Source organism: Uranotaenia lowii, chromosome 2, assembly GCF_029784155.1.
Source record: "Uranotaenia lowii strain MFRU-FL chromosome 2, ASM2978415v1, whole genome shotgun sequence".
NCBI classification, from domain to species: Eukaryota; Metazoa; Arthropoda; class Insecta; order Diptera; family Culicidae; genus Uranotaenia; species Uranotaenia lowii.
This window is the reverse complement of record NC_073692.1, coordinates 419109159-419134230: the sequence shown is the minus strand read 5'-3', so window position 1 is coordinate 419134230 and position 25072 is coordinate 419109159. Positions and strand designations below refer to the sequence as shown.

The following is a 25072-nucleotide window of genomic DNA, read 5'->3' as shown; positions in this document are numbered from 1 at the left end:
GCCAGGATTCGGAACTTCCTGATGGTCGAACAGTTACCGAAGAAGAACGTCATCCCGATGCCATTGGCCAACGGAATCGATGCTATCCTGCATCTGCAAAGGGACCGTATGAAGTTTTCGTGCGGCAAGTTGAAAAACCCATCAATATAATTTTGGTATCCAAGGAATTGTTTACTAGTTACCAATCGGTGCGTGAAACGAAAAAAGTGAATTTCGGCAAATTACGGGTGATATTTGACGATCGTAATGAAGCCAATGATGCTGTTCAGAATCCCAAATTGACCTCACTTTACCGTGTCTACATACCCAGCAATCGAGTGGAAATAGCGGGAGTAGTAAAACAAACTGATCTTAATTATGAGCACCTAGTTTTGGAAGGAAAAGGGAAATTTAAAGATCCCCGAGTTTCACCAGTTGCCATATTGGAGTGTCAACAGCTCATGGAATCCAAATTAGTGAACGGATTGAAGCAGTTTACTCCATCGCAATCAATACGCATTACTTTCGCGGGAACCATTCTGCCGGACTATTTAGAAATTGAACGAGTGTTGATTCCAGTGCGGCTGTTTTCACCGAAACCCATGTTGTGTACCCGTTGCCAACGTTACGGACATTCGGCAAAATTTTGCAACAACCAGCCAAAGTGTAACAAATGTGGCCTACTTCATGAACCTGATATGTGTACGTCCAAACTAAATACCTGTCTCCATTGTAAAGGAATCCATACTTCATTAGATGAATGTTCGGAATACAAAAAACGAGCTCTGGAAGAAAAAGCAAAACTGTTACGGATATCTCAAAAAAGTTATGCAGAAATTGTGAAAAACAGTCTATCTGGAAAAGTACCAGCGAATTTGTTCAGTATTTTAAGTGATTCATCTGATATGGACGACAACATTCCGCATCACAGCCAACAAACAACTCCAACCAAACAGAAGGTCCGAAAACGTACAAAACCGATTTCTTCTCCTCCGAACAATGTTGCAGCCAAACGAACCAGGGAAACTCGTACTCCGCCATCAAATTATTCTCCGATATTGGTAAACATGGAGGATAACAATGAACAGAAACAAATGCCACACAGTAGGGGAGAGGCGGGCTATATGCGCATATTAAGGAAAGCACTCATTTCCTCCAATATTTCAATAGAGAGGAGTCTGATAACTATATACACATGTGCGGACATCTGTTTTATATACGTTAGAGCAATTTTTCTGTTAAAATCTCTTACAGTTTTTGTGAAAATAATTTTATAATAAAAGAAGTCAAAATAGCCGATTTCCGAAACTGGCGGGCTAAATGCGCATATTTATGTTTTTAGCTATATTTCATTAACACTTGCAATATTTTGATATTAAACAATTTAAAATGGTAGAAACGGATGTTAGGCAAACGTCAAGGCTGAAATTTTGGTGAAATTTTTTACTTCACTAGTTCTTTTGCATGAAACATAGTTAAGTATGCCATATGGCCATATTTCATGGTAATATTTTGTTCATATCGTATTTTTATCGGATCAGTATGAAGTTCTTCTTTTTTCGCTGAAAGATCGTGATTTTAGCATAGATTTAATGTTTAAATGATAAAAAGTAAAAAATTTATAAGACTAATCTATTTTTCTTGATATAGGCATTTAACCTGCCTTGATATGGGCATTCAGAACCTGTCTCTTATTCCAATATCTTATCATTTACAACTTTGCCAAAAGCTTCAATTTGTAGAATTTCCGATTTCCAGATGAATAAGAAAGAAAAACCATTAAAATTTTTGTTCACAAAATCTGTACGCACAATAATTAAAGTTCAATATATTATATCAAAACTGACAAAAATCTTGTTTGAATTTTTTAATTTTTTTGGCTTTATATAACCATTAAATTTCTTCATGCCATGTGTTAATAGCGTATTACCCTCAAACTGCACTGATAAGATACGTCGAATCTCTAGCCATATCGTCAATCGGCTGTATGCGCATATTACCCAACATGCGCATTTAGGAACACTTTCCCCTAAGCAAATATTGCCCTCAAATCCATCCACGATCCAGAAGCAGACCCTCAAGAAGATGCCTCCACCGAATCCGGAACCAACCAAGACCCACAAATCCGAGAAAAGTGTCGATACTTTGATTGTGCTCCTTTCTATGGTCTTCAATCTAGATGCTGATTGGATTGAAATGCTGCAGAAATTGAAACCCCTTTTGGTTGCAATAATCTCGAAGTTGATTGAAAATTGGCCCAATTTGGCGAACATTTTGCCGTCATGAATGAATACTTCATTCAATTTAATTAATTTTGTAAGTCAGAATAAACATTTAGTGATGATCGGCACATTTATGGTTGCTTTCCGAAAGTGCCTTCTAGTTTAAGATACGGTTTAATAAATGAGGATAAAAAAAAAACTTGAAAAAGCCTCCCTCCTCCTTCTCGCCTCTTCTCTGAAAGAAAAGGAACATTTTCAGGACCAAAAATTTTTTTATTTGCTTAATTAATTTATGAGTTTTGTAAAAAAAATCAATGAGATTCTTTGCTCCTTTCACATTTAACCTCTTAAAGGAATAAAGGTTCTCAAATAGACTTAAAAATATTTGTCGTATCCAAGCACTCCCCTATGTCCAATTTTACATCGTTTGCTCGATCAGTCTGGCTTCCCCTCCTATCTTTATTCCTACTGAAAGGAGGGATAAGTTTCAAATAATCTCTAATAAGAGCACTAGTAATGCAAAAAATTGCAAGGGAGCCCCCCTTCCCTATGCTTATCCATCCTCTGAAAGAAGAGAGAAGTACTAAATGGTCATAGAATGATTTCTTGTACCTCAATACCTCTCATACCCAATTTGAACCCTTGCGCTAGAGATGTATGTATGTATGTATGTATGTTGGTTATCCACCATGGGTGCACGGATTCACCGCAGTTTCTGCCTTAGTATCACGTGCAATGCATTCTTTTTAGATTAGGCCAGAACAAATTTTAAATCCTTCTTTTGTCACTGGGAGTTGGAACATTGCGAGGGGGGAACAATAAAAATAATGCAAAAAACTGATAAATTGGATTGCACGATACATTGCACGAAATCTTGTATACAACAAAATTGCATACAATATCCTTGCACAAAACGTACAGAAACAGAGTAAATTGATATTGGTTTCGGCCTTATTATGCTCGACAAATCTCCAATGCTCGTACACCATACCCGGACCCCATGGCTTCGTATGAACTGTTATGTAGTGAATGTATTGTGTTTATGTAGGTTTATTTTGGAAGAACGAGTCAATCAGGTGGGCAAGTTTACTTACAGGTATTCCGGCATCCGTGTATATACCTGGTCAGCTTGCAACTGCAATGTTCAAACATTCTTATTATAAGTTATATGAGGAAACACATCTTACCTGTCGGCAACTTATGGGATTCAAACCCAAAAGTTTTCTTGCCGATACCGGGAATCGAACCCAGTACGCCTGGCATACCAAAACCAGACTCGCACCAGCCTATCCGCTAGACCACATCGGCGCTTTTTAATTGAACCCTTGCTCTCGAGATACACAAAAAAACTTTTAAGGGGTCACTTCTTTCCTCTACCTATCCCTTCAAAAAAAAAAAAAAAAAAAATTGAAAGGTTCTCTTATAATCACAGAAATTTTTCTCGTAAATTTGGTTTCATTTGTTTTATTGATTTACAAGTTACACAAAAAATTGTAAGGGAACCCCCTTATTTATCTTTCCACTGAAGAGAAGAAGGGTTCCATAAATCAATCATAGGAACATTTTTTGTTCCCAATCATCCCACCATGTCAAATTTGGTTCCATTTGCTTGATCAGTTCTCTGGATATGAATAAAGATTTTAAAGGAACTTCCCACCCTCCTTTCGAATTTTCCCAATAGAAGAAGAGAGGGGTCTTAAAAAAATTATAAAAACTTTAAACTTTCCAGAAACCCTCCCTTGCCGAATTCGGTATCATTTGCTCAATTTCTCTCGCGTTGTGAAAAAAATTGTATGGAATCTCCTCCCCTCCCTTTCTATCTCTTCACTGGAAAGACAGAGTAGTCTCAAACTATTCTGGGAATATTTATCCTATCCAAATATTTTCGCTTGCCAAATTTAAATCTGTTTATTTCATTAGATCTCGAGTTATTCAAGCATTTTTGTAAAGCCCCTAAAATCTCTTCTTTTTTTTTCATTTTGTGTTAGGAACAGCCTTCATAAAAACAGAAAACGCTTTAGGTGTGTCCAAATTCGATAAAAATAGTTTGAAAATAGTTCGAGCTCTGTATTTTTTTACTTGGACTCCCCCTCTCTCTTTTCATCAAAAACACAATAAATTAACTGAATATATCAAAACTGAGCCGCAAAAACAAAAAAATCGTCTTAAGAAAACTATTGTTTTTGTAGTAAGTTTAGAGAATGTTGCTTGAAATTGTAAGGTTTTTGGCATATTTTCTGAAAAATGTTTTTCATGTAGGGTTTTGTGGCCTTCAATTCCCCACCATTTTTCAAAAGTTAAAAAAATCCTTTTTAAAAACAGTTAGAACTAGCCGAATTAAATTTATAACAAAAAAAAATTATCGCCAAATGATTCGTTATAAACGTAAATAACCATATCAGTTGTTTTTTTTTCATTCTATCTTATATTATTAAAGAGTAATGGAGTAAAGAAAAAAGTGGCCCAAAAAACCCCACACTCTCCTTCTAAATGGCATCGTGTTGTGAAAAAATAGTTGCAAAGTTCTTTTCGTAATTATTGCAAATTTATAACATTATAAAACGAATGATTGGTTAGTTCATTAACTAATATTTGTTCATGTCTTTTCCTAAATTCAGGGTTGCTATCGATTTTTCGTTTTGGAATTCTTAAGTTTTTCCCGGTTTTCCTCAAGATATTTTTTATAATCATTTTTGATTTAAAATCATGGCGAATGAAAAAAAGCAATATAAAAAGCTTCAATTTCCTAAAATTGTATCCCAAAACTAGTTAGCCGATTATAAATCATGGCAAACACTTCGGCGTCTTGTAACACGTAGTATTTTCGTTTCAAATTTACAGGCTTTCATGATTGTTTTTTAAAAAACAAATCTAACGAACTGGGCATCTATCCGTTGTTTTGCTCCACAATTTCAACAATTTTTCAAAAAAAAAAATCCGGTTAAATTGATCTCGAAACTATGATGTAGTACTTTTCAGCCAATATAAATTTTCAAGAATTTCTATAGCGTTCTAGAAAAAAAGTGTAATTTATAAAGAAATATGTTAACAATACATCGAAACATACTATAAAATTAACTTTAATGGGGATTACAAAGCTTAACCCTTCGTTTCATAAAGTTACAAATATGCAACAATTAATGTATGGAAAAAGTGAAAAATCGTATTTTATTTTAATTTTTTTTCTAAATGTACACACCATTTCTGACTGTTTAAAATGATTTTTAAGAAAAAATAAAAAATCATGAAATGAAGGGTTAAAATCACCAAATTGTCGGAAAATATTTATTCTAAAACCAGTTATATTTTTTTGTACAAATCCAAAGAAATGTTTTGAAAAAAATGTTTTTTAAAACAAAACAATGAAAAACAATAATAATATTCATTTTAACTAAAGATTGGTGAAAATATTGAAACTGTGTATAAAACAGGGCTGAGGTTTAATTGTTTGAGTGTAAGATTTTTTTTTTATCAGCGTTATGACCTTAGATTCCGGTAACTATAAGCAACAGCTTAACGTAGAATGAATTAAAAACTTAACACTTGCGATGTAATGCTTCCTTCCTCAGATCAATTCAAACGAAATGCACAACAACAACAACATTGAGTGTAACTCTGCTTAAAAACGTCTCACGCTGCCAAATTATTTGCTTTTTGCAGAAAATAATTTTATGAAATATGTATATCGAATAATGAATAATTTTGCGTCGAAACGGAAACTGGTACGGCCTAACCTGGATGTACGAGAAACCTCTATAGTGAGAGAAAACAATAAGTCTCAAGATTTTCAAAACACAAAACAACTTTAATTGAGAGTGTAATACCTTCATTAACTCTAGTCGTTGGCCTGACTAGACCAAGGAAGTTAGAGAAAATAACACATTTGTACCAAATTGAAACTTATTCAGAAAACTTCGAACTGATGCATAAACTGGTGTCAGGTGGATTTTTATCAAGTACATATTGAAAAGAGACATGGATATTGCTCGAGGAGGACCTGCGTACACTCGGAGGATTCGAGCGACGAGTGTTAAGAACCATCTTTGGCGGCGTACAGGAGAACGGAGTGTGGAGGCGAAGGATGAACCACGAGCTCGCGCGACTCTACGGCGAACCCAGTATTCAGAAGGTGGTGAAGGCTGGCCGGATACGCTGGGCGGGACATGTTGCGAGAATGCCGGACGACTGTCTTGCAAAACAGCTGTTCGCTACGAATCCGGAAGGAACAAGACGAGCGGGGGCGCAACGGGCGAGATGGTTAGACCAAGTGGAGCGTGATCTGGCGAACGTGGGGTGCCCGAGAAATTGGAGAACGGTTGCTATGAACCGAGTGAATTTTAGGAATTATGTTCGTCAAGTTATGTCGTAAAACGGAATACTATGTAAATAAAATAATATTGAAAAGTTGAATTTCTCGATCACTTTAATTCATTGTATGTTGCTGACCCTCTGTAAAAGAGAACCTGGTTAAGAGAACCTCTTTAAGAGAGGAAAAAAGTTCAGTTTTGTGTTTAGTTTTGTCATTATTAAATTAATATTGTTTAAGTTATGCTTGTACACACTTGCGGAGAGCGAAAAAATGAGATAACTCTTATTTCTTCGCAATTAGTTAAAAAAGTGATAACATAAACGCTTATTTTACTAATGAACGAAAATAAGCGATTTTGAGATAAATCTATATCGAGACTCCCAAAAATACTCTTCAATTTTGAAATAATTCTAAAAATATTTTTGAAACTTCGTGAAAAAATTCAAAAATGTCAATTTTCCCGGTGAGGCGCTGAATTTCCCGGAGACGTGATGAAACTCCAAAGTTTTTCCCGGTTTTCCCGGTTCGCTAGCAACCCTGTAAATTTCTACAGTTGTCAGTATTTATTTATCCGCTGAAGGTTCATTCATCTGCAGCATTTTTGAAATGTCGCTAGAACATGATAATTAAACATGAATAACGATAACACTTCCATCGAGAAACATAAACAATGATTGAGCGATGAAAATTTCATAAACATACAATGTAACCCATGAACCTTGCTGGGAACTACTGTTGCATGATGTTGAAAATTTGCATCAATTATTCAATATACATATAGAGAAACAAAAAAATCCTTAAATTCTGTTCATTGTGTGAATCACTTTACTGAGCATATGAAAATATTTTTTCCAGTCGAAAAATATTTCTCATTGTTAATAAGGCAAGGCCAAAAATCTTAACAAAACGACTTTTTCTGAATTCCATATTTTTCTGATTTAAGTTGGTCTTATTTACACCTCTATTCACTGAAAATCCTTTTTATAACTTAACATCATCTTGGGGTTAGAAACATTATTAAAATTGTGTTTTATGTGAAATTTTTTACAGCTTTAATAAATTGTTGCAAATTTGTTACTTCATGAAACGACAAGTAATGTAAGCTCAAAGCATGGTCGTAAGATGTTAAAACGATGAAACACGAGAATGAAGTGAAGAATCTAAAACGCAAATTAGGCCGAAACAAATTTCAAATCCTTCTTTTGTCACTCGGAGTTGGAACTTCGGGAAGAGTGGAGCTGATAATAAAAAAATAATGCAAAAAAAACAAATAAATTTGAATAAATTGCACGGAAGCTTGTATGCAACAAAATTGCAAAAACTTATTAATTAAGTTTTTTTTATCGGAAAATAGAATATAATCAAGAATACAAAAGATGAAATAACTCCCATCTTTCACAATTTTATTTTGTTCCTGTAATCTTTTGGACATTTGATTTTTTTTCGAAATTTACATAAGAAACTTAAAATTTTATTTATTCTCTCCTTCGGGTTTTCTGGAAATTTCTCAATACCTTCAAATCGAGTCCAGCGACTGTTTTTTTCAGGTCTCTCATTAGTCAATAGCATTCAATTCTCACCTCTTTTTTAAGCCAACTGCTCTGCTGGTTTCAGAGAGAACATGGCGATGATTTTTTCACTTGAAGTACATGCTGGAGCAACACGCATTTCAAAATTTACAATCACGACAAACTTTATATCAAATCCGATTTGAACTAACTTCAGACGACATTTTATACGATCTTTTCGATATGCAGTTGAAATAAGATTCGCAACACCATTGTAAATGATTTAAATTATCCTTTCTGATACTATTTCATGTTTGCATATGCAGCGGAATGGGCCGCCATCCAGAGTTAAACAGTCGAAAGTTTGTAGTGAGATGCAACGAGGTAGAAGGCATGTCCGAAGAAAATCTTCTAAAAGAGCTATCGTCGCAAAAGATTATAGCTGTAAGACGAATTATGAAGAAAACAGCGGCTGGACTAGTAGAAACACCGACACTAGTTTTGACTATAAATTCGACTGTTGTGCCGGAATTTATAAATTTCGGATTTATTCGTTTAAGGACAAGACTGTATTATCCACAACCACTTATCTGCAGAAATTGTTTGCAATATGGACACCCGAAAAACAAATGTGTGTCAGAAAAAGCGTGTATAGTTTGCTCTGGCATCCACAGCAGCGAAGCTTGCACCGCTAAATCGAAGTTTTGTGCAAACTGCAAATCAAACCACTCTCCGCTTGATAGAAACTGCCCTGTGTACGCTTATGAAACTGCCGTGCTGAAAATAAAAACCGAGCAGAACATCACACTGGACGCCGCTCGCAGATTAATCCAAACACCGAATACTACCAGCTACGCAGAAGTTGTCAAATATCACAACGATACCTTCAACCAGCAGAAGAAAAAACAGCAGCCGAAAAAAATCACCGCACCGACCGAACCGACCCAACAGAAGGACCAACAGCAACAACAACCTCAAAAAAGAATTCATCACTCGACAGAACGCAACACTCCAGCAGCAACAGTACACTTGACCGTTTCGCCGCCCCGCAAAAGATTAACCCCTCAAGCTTCGCCCATCGCCTCAGGTGACGAGGCTGAAGATGACCCTCAACGTACAAACATTACACTTATCAATTCCGAGGCTCGGAAATCGACCAGTGAAATAAATTGTTCTCCTTCCCCAATCCCTTCCTCCACATCCAAAAACCCCTTCCAACCCCCCCTTAATTCTAAGTCAAAACCAGACCCTCGGCACAATAATACTTTTATAAAGTGAATTGCCTCAATAAATATAGTATAAGAATAAAAAAAAAAAATATGCAGCGGAATCAAGACACGAATGCCACAAGGATAGTAAAGTGTCATTAATGAAACATCCATAAAAAAAACGCAGCGGAGCTCGACATGTAGGGGAGAACTGTACAAGACGCACCAGTTAAGCATAATCGCTATTTACAGCGATACCCATCATCTATGAACCAAATTGAAAGTTCACGACGATTCATTGATCACATTTACATCTTATCAAAAAGAAATAATATGTTAAAAACACGATTTTGGTAACATTTTTGTGAAAATCTTAAACAGCCAGAAAACAAGTCACGGGGTAGAACGCCAAAACTAGTGGACAGAACGCACCATACCGGATGGGTGGTGAGAAATGGAACAATGGTTATACGGAATATAGTAATTCAAACATCAAATTTTTTATTACATATTCATCTTATTTTTGCAAACTAACCATACTTGGCAAAAAATCATTTATTATTGCTTAATTGAACGAAAATTTTGCTGTTCAAAATTCACTTTTTTATATCCTTATAGGTAAAACGCCTTCAGGTAGGCAACGAACTTCAATTTCTTGACTGATATCGCGGCAAACATGGCGGCAGAGAATTTTTTCGAGTCAAATATTGGTGCACCTTTTTAAATCCAACAAGGACGAAATTTGTTATAACTATGCATTCTTATCGTAATTTGGGAGTCAGCAAATAAAAAGAAAGACATTTTGTTTCGACATTTGGTTTTTCTCAAAAGTAAACAGCATTCAAAATTTGAGCCTAAAACACGTGGTTTTGCAGGCATTCTGCCCCAATTTTGATAAAATAAATTTTAGTAAAAATTTGTGGGAAGTTAGTGAAATATGATAAAATACTAATAGTCATTCGAAAGTGAATACGAGTGTTATAACGAAAAGCTGCAGTTGGATCAGATAGCGCAGACTGGTTTACCATAATACCTTATATGTCAACCATAAAAAATAACAAGTTTTAGGCAGAGTCTATTAATCCTTCTGTTTCTAAGAATTAAAGTCGTTTTTGTGAACTTTTCATCTAAAAAATGATGAAAAAGCTCATTTGCTACAATAAAAATGAAGAAAAACACCATTCGGAGCCAAAGGTTATTGTATTTTTGAGAAAAAATGGCATGGGCCATTTTACCTCGCTGGTGCGTCTTGTACAGTTCTCCCCTACGCATAATGGAGCCTAGTTTGTCACGTTCACCGTGGTGTAATTAGCTAACGCGAAGTTGTACTGGAGCAGGAATTGCTGGTTCAAGTCCTACCGGAGAGCTGTTGTATCTTTTCCGAAAAATCCATGATATTTACGACTAAGGTTCTTTCTTTCTTTGATTTCTCATGTTTCTCTTATAGTTCCCATCACCTTTGAAAACGTGATAATTTTCAGGTGATAGATGTACCAAGACGCATTCAAAACATAAGATTTGATTTTGTTTTGAAATTTCATCATATGTAATTTTTTTTACAATCCCCATAACGCTAGGAAGATGTCAACATCAGCTTTTATAACAGTTTTTTATTCAGTTGTACTAGTTTACAAAATAACAAATTTCACGTTTTGTGTGAACTGTATTAACCAATATGTTTTATGTGAAATCAGGCGTTGAATCTGAAAACAAAATTCGAAAAAATCCCAGTAGAGAAGTGTAGTGATTATAGATAACAATGTAAAGAACTGTGATGCATTGAACAAGCCTAATAGCTGTCAGTGATGAATGCTAATAGATTAAATTTTATTGCGGAAATTGCACCTATTTAGACTCTTGTGCAAATAATTTCCACGCAGAAATATTTTCGCACTGACGCACACATAGACAACCCGTGTCAGTTTTTCAAATCAGCCGTTGCTCGCTTTTGATTTTCGAATCACATTTCCAAACGGCATAATCGTTATTGTTTTGGCGAAAATTATTATGAAATGCGAACCAAGGAGTTCAATAACGAAAATTGACCGATCAACAAATGAAAAGAAACGAGCAGAAAACAGAATGCATTCTGTACATTCGGGTACAGAATGTAAGTGGAACAAATAAATCATGCATTATTTGGGCTATTATCAATTACTGAAAAATTAGCCAAAAAATTATGGATTCACTGACAATTTTTACTGACACACCAGCTAGTCGCAATTGTTTTTAATTCAATTTTATCCAAAGCTGTAAAGAATATCAATATGTGTCATTGTCTATGTATAGGTCTGTGAGCAGATTTTACTGCGCGCAAATTATTTGCACGGGGGTCTAAATAGGTGCAATCCACGCAGTTTGTTGAAGACGGCAACGGTGCGTATGAAAGTTGATTTTTTGGTAGAAATAATTTGAAGTAACTGAACTCTGATGTTGGTCCTTTTTTTCATATAGTCCTTTTCAACTTTTAGCACATGATAGTTTATATATAGAATGTGATTGTGTTAGTGAGTGCGGATTCTTACCTGTCAAATCAGATTCTCTCAATAGTCTAAAAATTCATGCAATTGACAACATATGACAAGCTTATGAAATGATTTGAGTGTGTAGTTTGAAAAAACGGTGATTCATGTAACGAATTTTCGGAAGAAGGTTGTGTGTCGGCGGAATTGTTAGAGATTTAGGTTGAAAGCTCGGGAATTAGATTTCAAGTACGACAATGGCGCAGCAAGTAGGTTGACTAATTTGAAAAAGATGAGAAAGTTGTGAAAAGAGTCAAAATATTGGTTGAAGTGCTGACGAAATTATTAGTGGAGTGTTGTAACGTAATATCCAGTGGGAGTAGTGGCGTTATTTGTAGTGTTTCTGGTATTGAGGTGAAAGAAGTGGTTCGCTAATTTTGAGTTGTTTTTACTGAAAAGTATTTTATTTTCGATTTCTGATGAAAGACTCAGAAGTCTGTTTTCCGATGGAAGACTCGGGAAAACTATTTTTTGTCGATGAAAGACTCGGCAAACTATTGAGTGTCGATGAAAGACTCGACAACTTAATTGATTCTCCGATGAAAGACTCGGAAAACTATTTCTGTCGATGAAAGACTCGGCAAACTATTAGTGTCGATGAAAGACTCGACAAGTTCAACGATTCTCCGATGAATGATTCGGTTTATTATTTATTTGATTTCGTTAACGATGAAAGACTCGAAAACAGGAAATCATTAGCATGGTTCGATGAAAGACTCGAATTCAAATAGATTGTGCATGTGTGTACATTTCGATGAAAGACTCGGAAAAAATGCAATACTAGTCAGATTCGATGAGAGACTCGAATTGGAATAGATTCTGCACGAACAGTTATTTCTATGAAAGACTCGAAAATTAATTTTAAAGTGTTTAAATCAAAATTTTTAAATGAAGTTCAAAAAAGATTGGTTGAAAAATGCAAGTGAATCGTTTTTCGACTGTAAGTTTTAGCGAAAATAAAAAAGAAGATAAGATAATAACGATAAGCAAAAATAATATGAGGAAAAAAGTAAGACAGAAATGAATAGTTGTGTAGAGAAACAAAAAGGAAAATACTATAGTTTAATATAAACACGAAAGGAAGATCTAGAGCGAAAAAACAAACCATTACAAAAAGTGAAAAAAGCGAAAAAAATGTAAATAAAAATTGGATTAGTAAATAAACAAAAACTGGGAAAAGAGAACAATATAATAGACACAAGAGAGTGAAAAATTCTTTAAGAATGAACAGAGAAGAAAAAAAACATGTGAAGAAAAATAAAAATGAAACTGCATTAAAATAAGTCCCAATAAAATAGGCAAAAAAAAGAAGAGAAAAAAAGATGATAGTATAGAATGAGATACTACTAAAAGCAGCTAAAAAAAAAGAAAATATTAATGAAAAAATGGAAGAATAGTAGTAAAAAAAAAACAGAAAGACAAGAGAAATGGTAAAGGAACTAACAAGAGAAAAGAAACAAAAAAAAGAGAAGTAAAAAAAATGACTGTTGAAAAATGAAAAGAAAATTGAGAACTGAGAACAAAAATAACAACAGAAAAAAATAAACTGAGAGTTTGTAAAATGGCAATGAAGAAAGAAATAAAAGAGACAATGTCAGAAAGTGAACAAATTCAGTGAATATTATTTCTATTTTTTTTAAATTAGAATCAGATAGAAATTGTAAATCAAATAGTTCTTTGCCAGACTCGATAAGGAAAAAAGAAGAGAAAAAAGATGATAGTATAGAATGAGATACTATTAAAAGCAGCTAAAAAAAAAGAAAAGATTAATGAAAAAATGGAAGAATAGTAGTAAAAAAAAAAACAGAAAGACAAGAGAAATGGTAAAGGAACTAACAAGAGAAAAGAAAAAAAAAGAGAAGTGAAAAAAATGATTGTTGAAAAATGAAAAGAAAATTGAGAACTGAGAACAAAAATAAAAACAGAAAAAAAACTGAGAGTTTGTAAAATGGCAATGAAGAAAAAAAAAATAAAAGAGACAATGTCAGAAAGTGAACAAATTCAGTGAATATTATTTCTTATTTTTTTTTTAATTAGCATCAGATAGAAATTGTAAATCAGAAAGTTCTTTGCCAGACTCGATAAGGAAAAATTTTCTGCGTAACTCAAAATCCAAGAGTAGAGGCGGGAAGTAATGTAGTGATTATAGATAACAATGTAAAGAACTGTGATGCATTGAACAGGCCTAATAGCTGTCAGTGATGAATGCTAATAGATTAAATTTTATATGACAAGCTTATGAAATGATTTGAGTGTGTAGTTTGAAAAAACGGTCATTCATGTAACGAATTTTCGGAAGAAGGTTGTGTGTCGGCGGAATTGTTAGAGATTTAGGTTGAAAGCTCGGGAATTAGATTTCAAGTACGACAAGAAATTTTTGAGTTATGCTTCAAATATGAAATTTTAGTAAATTTTTAGATTCAAATATCCGATCAAATGTTTTGTTAATATTAGTGTATTTATGATAGGAGAAAATTATATTAAAAATCGCATGTCGGAGGAAAATTTTGGTTTATGGAAAGTTAACAACTCGATGGTATCATTTTGAAAACATTCAATGGACCTTGAATATCAATTCAAAACAAACTTTTCAAGTGGTTGTTTATCAAAATCGAATGAAAACTGAAGAAGTTTTGGTTATTTTACTAAGTATAACAGTATTTTTGCATTTTTTGAATAATTTAACGAACTGCATTGTACTTATCATTATATTGGTGGAATTAAACATGATACATCTCACTCGCTTTAAGATAAAATTGATTATGTTTAAGCTTTTCTTGTAGGCCGCATGCCAGATTTTAGCAAGATCTGACACTGACACAAGCCTAAATTCAGACAAATATTTCACCCGAAGATTGCAACTTGTTTGGAGTGAAACAAAAAAGTTATTGTGGATCAAAGATTAAACTTTGACCATAAATTGTCGCCTTAAAGGCAATCCATAAAATTTAATCATGTAGCGCGAATCAAATAATTTTCTAAATTCAATTCGCTTTTAACTTTCTTTTGTGGTTAGCTACTTTACCATTTTTCATAAACTCCCTATACCATTTTGAAATTTTCCATGATTTTTAACGGTAAAGAAAGGTTGAATTTGTGTTATGCTCTAAAATATCTTAAGCCTAGTAATTTTTTCGTAGGTAGTATATTTTTCTACGGAATTTGATCCATTGACGTGGTGTTGTTAGTGGAATAAAAATTATATGTGACCTTTTCAAACGGCATCCCGAAATCTAATTTATTCTTTACTTCACTAATGCTGAGCCCTCCATTCCAACACGTTTCTATTTCACCTTGGCTTTGAGCAAATTTACGTCACTACGTGGTAATGTTCCCGAAAAAAAGAAAAGTAAAAAAAATGCAAACCCGGTGATAAGACTACGCAATGATAAGATGAGGGAAATTTAATTTTTCTTTGCCGCCACTTCTAACTTTCCTTGGCACCTCCTCCGGTTTAGTTGCCGCGAAAAACTTGCCCAACGACCAGCTTCGGAAGACGGAAGATGGAATTTGATCCTTGTTCCTTAAGAAATTGAAGAATTTTCCTACCATCTACGCCACCATCATCAGCAGCATCAGTATCATCGTCGTCGAAATTATCATCATTGGCATTGTCAGCAGTAAAATGTCTCCTGGTGGTATGAAATTGTTAAAGGTGCTTGGAGAAATTTTCCCTGAACGAGGTCCAGGATTTGCATTAGGGGGAAAACTTAGCAGGGAGATGAAGTTGAATGATGATTATTTGCAAGACTGGGCCGAGTAATGTTCTTTTATGAGTCACAAAATTCTGAAGGTAGTCATTCGGAAAACACTATTAGGTTACCCGACAAAAATTTGGGTCAGATAAAAATGACAATTTAAAAGTAACCTAAAATTAAAACAATTAAAAAACTTAACTTAACTCACCTGTAATTTCCAAAGTCGGACTGTTGGAAGTTCCTGATGTTAAGGGTGTACTTGTCACCCTTGGAGTACATAGATCGCCTATCGGTGGGATCAAGAAGAAACGAGTTCTGGTACCACAACATCTGTCAAAGAAAATTAAAGAGAGAAAAATATTATCAAAACCACAAAACCACTAATATTAATCCAAACACGCCATAAAGACAATCATTAAAATCGCCAAACTAATTCCCCGCCCAAAACGATTTGGGGAAAAACTTTTTCTCCCCACACAAATTTATGAGCAAATATCCGCGAAGAAAACCGCACGTGCTTTTCGCGCCAATTCTGGGAAACCTCCAGGAGGGAAAAGCTCTACACAGAGCGAAAAAAATAAAACTAATGGCAATTATAATCTCCGACTTTTGTTCTTCCTCTTTAAAATGCAGAAGCAGAAAAACACTATGAAAATAATTTCACCATCATTGCAAGCAACGATTCGGGGTTTGCTAATGGAATTCACTTCGTTCCTCATTTAAGGAGGGAAAAGTGAGAAAGATCCTCCCTTCTTCTGTTTTTTTTTTTGCTCTCCCAAAGCTGAAGGATAATTTTAATAATTATTTGCACTGCGTTTCTGTCGTTGTGAAAAACGGTTCTTGCATTCCTTCTTGCCCGAACTCCAAAAAAAAAAAACGCTGGCAGGGACCGAAAGTATCAAGATCTCGCCGAAGATAAATTCCTCTCTTCTGGTGTAGCTCGAATAGAATACCTCCGTCTTTAGGTAATGAACCTATCCTGGTTGAAGAGCTCAGCTGCGTTTAAGTTTTAATTAATACGTGGAAGTTCGGAAATGGTGAAATTGATGCTTGCCTTTGAAGGATATTTTTTAAACCGATAAAATCTTAAATTGTCTTTTGCAGCTTTGAGGCGAAGCCTGAAGCGAAAAGTGGATTTTTTTGTCGATGAAGCCCTAAAAAAATGTTAAAATTTGAAGCTTCAACGTGAAAGGTTTAAATTTTTATTGTAAAATATGATAATTTTGACAATTTTGACATTTTTAAAATTTTTGACAATTTTGACAATTTTGACAGAAATGTATGACGATTATGCCATTTTTGAAAATTTTGACAATTTTGACAATTTTGACCATTTTGACAATTTTGGCAGTTCTGACAATTTTGACAATTGGACAATTTTGACAATTTTGACAATTTTGACAATTTTAACAATTTAGCGATTTGTACAATTTTGACAATTTTGAAAATTTTGACAATTTAGACAATTAAGACAATTTAGACAATTTTGACAATTTTGACAATTTTGACAATTTTGACAATTTTAACAATTTTGACAACTTGGACAGTTTTGAAAATTTCGAAAATGTTGAAAATTTTGACAATTTTGACAATTTTGACAATTTTGACAATTTTGACAATTTTGACAATTTTGACAATTTTGACAATTTTGACAATTTTGACAATTTTGACAATTTTGACAATTTTGACAATTTTGACAATTTTGACAATTTTGACAATTTTGACAATTTTGACAATTTTGACAATTTTGACAATTTTGACAATTTTGACAATTTTGACAATTTTGACAATTTTGACAATTTTGACAATTTTGACAATTTTGACAATTTTGACAATTTTGACAATTTTGACAATTTTGACAATTTTGACAATTTTGACAATTTTGACAATTTTGACAATTTTGACAATTTTGACAATTTTGACAATTTTGACAATTTTGACAATTTTGACAATTTTGACAATTTTGACAATTTTGACAATTTTGACAATTTTGACAATTTTGACAATTTTGACAATTTTGACAATTTTGACAATTTTGACAATTTTGACAATTTTGACAATTTTGACAATTTTGACAATTTTGACAATTTTGACAATTTTGACAATTTTGACAATTTTGACAATTTTGACAATTTTGACAATTTTGACAATTTTGACAATTTTGACAATTTTGACAATTTTGACAATTTTGACAATTTTGACAATTTTGACAATTTTGACAATTTTGACAATTTTGACAATTTTGACAATTTTGACAATTTTGACAATTTTGACAATTTTGACAATTTTGACAATTTTGACAATTTTGACAATTTTGACAATTTTGACAATTTTGACAATTTTGACAATTTTGACAATTTTGACAATTTTGACAATTTTGACAATTTTGACAATTTTGACAATTTTAACAATTTTAACAATTTTGACAATTTTGACAATTTTGACAATTTTGAAAAATTTGACAATTTTGACAATTTGACAATTTTGACAATTTTGGCAATTTTGGCAATTTTGACAATTTTGACAATTTTGACAATTTTGACAATTTTGACAATTTTGACAATTTTGACAATTTTGACAATTTAGACAATTAAGACAATTTAGACAATTTTGACAATTTTGACAATTTTGACAATTTTGACAATTTTAACAATTTTGACAACTTGGACAGTTTTGAAAATTTCGAAAATGTTGAAAATTTTGACAATTTTGACAATTTTGACAATTTTGACAATTTTGACAATTTTGACAATTTTGACAATTTTGACAATTTTTACAATTTTGACAATTTTGACAATTTTGACAATTTTGACAATTTTGACAATTTTGACAATTTTTGACAATTTTGACAATTTTGACAATTTTGACAATTTTGACAATTTTGACAATTTTGACAATTTTGACAATTTTGACAATTTTGACAATTTTGACAATTTTGACAATTTTGACAATTTTGACAATTTGACAATTTTGACAATTTTGACAATTTTGACAATTTTGACAATTTTGACAATTTTGACAATTTTGACAATTTTGACAATTTTGACAATTTTGACAATTTTGACAATTTTGACAATTTTGACAATTTTGACAATTTTGACAATTTTGACAATTTTGACAATTTTGACAATTTGACAATTTTGACAATTTTGACAATTTTGACAATTTTGACAATTTTGACAATTTTGACAATTTTGACAATTTTGACAATTTTGACAATTTTGACAATTTTGACAATTTTGACAATTTTGACAATTTTGACAATTTTGACAATTTTGACAATTTTGACAATTTTGACAATTTTGACAATTTTGACAATTTTGACAATTTTGACAATTTTGACAATTTTGACAATTTTGACAATTTTGACAATTTTGACAATTTTGACAATTTTGACAATTTGACAATTTTGACAATTTTGACAATTTTGACAATTTTGACAATTTTGACAATTTTGACAATTTTGACAATTTTGACAATTTTGACAATTTTGACAATTTTGACAATTTTGACAATTTTGACAATTTTGACAATTTTGACAATTTTGACAATTTTGACAATTTTGACAATTTTGACAATTTTGACAATTTTGACAATTTTGACAATTTTGACAATTTTGACAATTTTGACAATTTTGACAATTTTAACAATTTTAACAATTTTGACAATTTTGACAATTTTGACAATTTTGAAAAATTTGACAATTTTGACAATTTGACAATTTTGACAATTTTGGCAATTTTGGCAATTTTGACAATTTTGACAATTTTGACAATTTTGACAATTTTGACAATTTTGACAATTTTGACAATTTTGACATTAATTTTGACAATTGCATTTTGACAATTTTGACAATTTTGACAATTTTGACAATTTTGACAATTTTGACAATTTTGACAATTTTGACAATTTTGACAATTTTGACAATTTTGACAATTTTGACAATTTTGACAATTTTGACAATTTTGACAATTTTGACAATTTTGACAATTTTGACAATTTTGACAATTTTGACAATTTTGACAATTTTGACAATTTTGACAATTTTGACAATTTTGACAATTTTGACAATTTTGACAATTTTGACAATTTTGACAATTTTGACAATTTTGACAATTTTGACAATTTTGACAATTTTGACAATTTTGACAATTTTGACAATTTTGACAATTTTGACAATTTTGACAATTTTGACAATTTTGACAATTTGACAATTTTGACAATTTTGACAATTTTGACAATTTTGACAATTTTGACAATTTTGACAATTTTGACAATTTTGACAATTTTGACAATTTTGACAATTTTGACAATTTTGACAATTTTGACAATTTTGACAATTTTGACAATTTTGACAATTTTGACAATTTTGACAATTTTGACAATTTTGACAATTTTGACAATTTTGACAATTTTGACAATTTTGACAATTTTGACAATTTTGACAATTTTGACAATTTTGACAATTTTGACAATTTTGACAATTTTGACAATTTTGACAATTTTGACAATTTTGACAATTTTGACAATTTTGACAATTTTGACAATTTTGACAATTTTGACAATTTTGACAATTTTGACAATTTTGACAATTTTGACAATTTTGACAATTTTGACAATTTTGACAATTTTGACAATTTTGACAATTTTGACAATTTTGACAATTTTGACAATTTGACAATTTTGACAATTTGACAATTTTGACAATTTTGACAATTTTGACAATTTTGACAATTTTGACAATTTTGACAATTTTGACAATTTTGACAATTTTGACAATTTTGACAATTTTGACAATTTTGACAATTTTGACAATTTTGACAATTTTGACAATTTTGACAATTTTGACAATTTTGACAATTTTGACAATTTTGACAATTTTGACAATTTTGACAATTTTGACAATTTTGACAATTTTGACAATTTTGACAATTTTGACAATTTTGACAATTTTGACAATTTTGACAATTTTGACAATTTTGACAATTTTGACAATTTTGACAATTTTGACAATTTTGACAATTTTGACAATTTTGACAATTTTGACAATTTTGACAATTTTGACAATTTGACAATTTTGACAATTTTGACAATTTTGACAATTTTGACAATTTTGACAATTTTGACAATTTTGACAATTTTGACAATTTTGACAATTTTGACAATTTTGACAATTTTGACAATTTTGACAATTTTGACAATTTTGACAATTTTGACAATTTTGACAATTTTGACAATTTTGACAATTTTGACAATTTTGACAATTTTGACAATTTTGACAATTTTGACAATTTGACAATTTTGACAATTTTGACAATTTTGACAATTTTGACAATTTTGACAATTTTGACAATTTTGACAATTTTGACAATTTTGACAATTTTGACAATTTTGACAATTTTGACAATTTTTGACAATTTTGACAATTTTGACAATTTTGACAATTTTGACAATTTTGACAATTTTGACAATTTTGACAATTTTGACAATTTTGACAATTTTGACAATTTTTGACAATTTTGACAATTTTGACAATTTTGACAATTTTGACAATTTTGACAATTTTGACAATTTTGACAATTTTGACAATTTTGACAATTTTGACAATTTTGACAATTTTGACAATTTTGACAATTTTGACAATTTTGACAATTTTGACAATTTTGACAATTTTGACAATTTTGACAATTTTGACAATTTTGACAATTTTGACAATTTTGACAATTTTGACAATTTTGACAATTTTGACAATTTTGACAATTTTGACAATTTTGACAATTTTGACAATTTTGACAATTTTGACAATTTTGACAATTTTGACAATTTTGACAATTTTGACAATTTTGACAATTTTGACAATTTTGACAATTTTGACAATTTTGACAATTTTGACAATTTTGACAATTTTGACAATTTTGACAATTTGACAATTTTGACAATTTTGACAATTTTGACAATTTTGACAATTTTGACAATTTTGACAATTTTGACAATTTTGACAATTTTGACAATTTTGACATTTTGACAATTTTGACAATTTTGACAATTTTGACAATTTTGGACAATTTTGACAATTTTGACAATTTTGACAATTTTGACAATTTTGACAATTTTGACAATTTTGACAATTTTGACAATTTTGACAATTTTGACAATTTTGACAATTTTGACAATTTTGACAATTTTGACAATTTTGACAATTTTGACAATTTTGACAATTTTGACAATTTTGACAATTTTGACAATTTTGACAATTTTGACAATTTTGACAATTTTGACAATTTTGACAATTTTGACAATTTTGACAATTTTGACAATTTTGACAATTTTGACAATTTTGACAATTTTGACAATTTTGACAATTTTGACAATTTTGACAATTTTGACAATTTTGACAATTTTGACAATTTTGACAATTTTGACAATTTTGACAATTTTGACAATTTTGACAATTTGACAATTTTGACAATTTTGACAATTTTGACAATTTTGACAATTTTGACAATTTTGACAATTTTGACAATTTTGACAATTTTGACAATTTGACAATTTTGACAATTTTGACAATTTTGACAATTTTGACAATTTTGACAATTTTGACAATTTTGACAATTTTGACAATTTTGACAATTTTGACAATTTTGACAATTTTGACAATTTTGACAATTTTGACAATTTTGACAATTTGACAATTTTGACAATTTTGACAATTTTGACAATTTTGACAATTTTGACAATTTTGACAATTTTGACAATTTTGACAATTTTGACAATTTTGACAATTTTGACAATTTTGACAATTTTGACAATTTTGACAATTTTGACAATTTTGACAATTTTGACAATTTGACAATTTTGACAATTTTGACAATTTTGACAATTTTGACAATTTTGACAATTTTGACAATTTTGACAATTTTGACAATTTTGGACAATTTTGACAATTTTGACAATTTTGACAATTTTGACAATTTTGACAATTTTGACAATTTTGACAATTTTGACAATTTGACAATTTTGACAATTTTGACAATTTTGACAATTTTGACAATTTTGACAATTTTGACAATTTTGACAATTTTGACAATTTTGACAATTTTGACAATTTTGACAATTTTGACAATTTTGACAATTTTGACAATTTTGACAATTTTGACAATTTGACAATTTGACAATTTTGACAATTTTGACAATTTTGACAATTTTGACAATTTTGACAATTTTGACAATTTTGACAATTTTGACAATTTTGACAATTTTGACAATTTTGACAATTTTGACAATTTTGACAATTTTGACAATTTTGACAATTTTGACAATTTTGACAATTTTGACAATTTTGACAATTTTGACAATTTGACAATTTTGACAATTTTGACAATTTTGACAATTTTGACAATTTTGACAATTTTGACAATTTTGACAATTTTGACAATTTTGACAATTTTGACAATTTTGACAATTTTGACAATTTTGACAATTTTGACAATTTTGACAATTTTGACAATTTTGACAATTTTGCAATTTTGACAATTTTGACAATTTTGACAATTTTGACAATTTTGACAATTTTGACAATTTTGACAATTTTGACAATTTTGACAATTTTGACAATTTTGACAATTTTGACAATTTTTGACAATTTTGACAATTTTGACAATTTTGACAATTTTGACAATTTTTGACAATTTTGACAATTTTGACAATTTTGACAATTTTGACAATTTTGACAATTTTGACAATTTTGACAATTTTGACAATTTTGACAATTTTGACAATTTTGACAATTTTGACAATTTTGACAATTTTGACAATTTTGACAATTTTGACAATTTTGACAATTTTGACAATTTGACAATTTTGACAATTTTGACAATTTTGACAATTTTGACAATTTTGACAATTTTGACAATTTTGACAATTTTGACAATTTGACAATTTTGACAATTTTGACAATTTTGACAATTTTGACAATTTTGAGACATTTTGACAATTTTGACAATTTTGACAATTTTGACAATTTTGACAATTTTGACAATTTTGACAATTTTGACAATTTTGACAATTTTGACAATTTTGACAATTTTGACAATTTTGACAATTTTGACAATTTTGACAATTTTGACAATTTTGACAATTTTGACAATTTTGACAATTTTGACAATTTTTGACAATTTTGACAATTTGACAATTTTGACAATTTTGACATTTTGACAATTTTGACAATTTTGACAATTTTGACAATTTTGACAATTTTGACAATTTTGACAATTTTGACAATTTTGACAATTTTGACAATTTTGACAATTTTGACAATTTTGACAATTTTGACAATTTTGACAATTTTGACAATTTGACAATTTTGACAATTTTGACAATTTTGACAATTTTGACAATTTTGACAATTTTGACAATTTTGACAATTTTGACAATTTTGACAATTTTGACAAATTTTGACAATTTTGACAATTTTGACAATTTTGACAATTTTTGACAATTTTGACAATTTTGACAATTTTGACAATTTTGACAATTTTGACAATTTTGACAATTTTGACAATTTTGACAATTTTGACAATTTGACAATTTTGACAATTTTGACAATTTTGACAATTTTGACAATTTTGACAATTTTGACAATTTTGACAATTTTGACAATTTTGACAATTTTGACAATTTTGACAATTTTGACAATTTTGACAATTTTGACAATTTTGACAATTTTGACAATTTTTGACAATTTTGACAATTTGACAATTTTGACAATTTTGACAATTTTGACAATTTTGACAATTTGACAATTTGACAATTTTGACAATTTTGACAATTTGACAATTTTGACAATTTTGACAATTTTGACAATTTTGACAATTTTGACAATTTTGACAATTTTGACAATTTTGACAATTTTGACAATTTTGACAATTTTGACAATTTTGACAATTTTGACAATTTTGACAATTTTGACAATTTTGACAATTTTGACAATTTTGACAATTTTGACAATTTTGACAATTTTGACAATTTTGACAATTTTGACAATTTTGACCAATTTTGACAATTTTGACAATTTTGACAATTTTTGACAATTTTGACAATTTTGACAATTTTGACAATTTTGACAATTTTGACAATTTTGACAATTTTGACAATTTTGGACAATTTTGACAATTTGACAATTTGACAATTTTGACAATTTTGACAATTTTGACAATTTTGACAATTTTGACAATTTTGACAATTTTGACAATTTTGACAATTTTGACAATTTTGACAATTTTGACAATTTTGACAATTTTGACAATTTTGACAATTTTGACAATTTTTGACAATTTTGACAATTTTGACAATTTTGACAATTTTGACAATTTTGACAATTTTGACAATTTTGACAATTTTGACAATTTTGACAATTTTGACAATTTTGACAATTTTGACAATTTTGACAATTTTGACAATTTTGACAATTTTGACAATTTTGACAATTTTGACAATTTTGACAATTTTGACAATTTTGACAATTTTGACAATTTTGACAATTTTGACAATTTTGACAATTTTGACAATTTTGACAATTTTGACAATTTTGACAATTTTGACAATTTTGACAATTTTGGAGCGAATTT

The 25072-nt window shown here is 30.4% G+C and overlaps 1 protein-coding gene across 1 annotated transcript in view; it reads right to left on the bottom strand.

Annotated features, from left to right (window-relative positions):
• LOC129743450 (hemicentin-2-like) overlaps positions 1 to 25072 on the bottom strand; it is a 410268-nt gene that overhangs the window by 61590 nt on the left and 323606 nt on the right. Inside the window, exon 10 of the mRNA XM_055735485.1 lies at positions 15655 to 15776. Coding sequence (XP_055591460.1) covers positions 15655 to 15776 — 122 coding nt within the window. The remainder of the gene's footprint in view (positions 1 to 15654; positions 15777 to 25072) is intronic.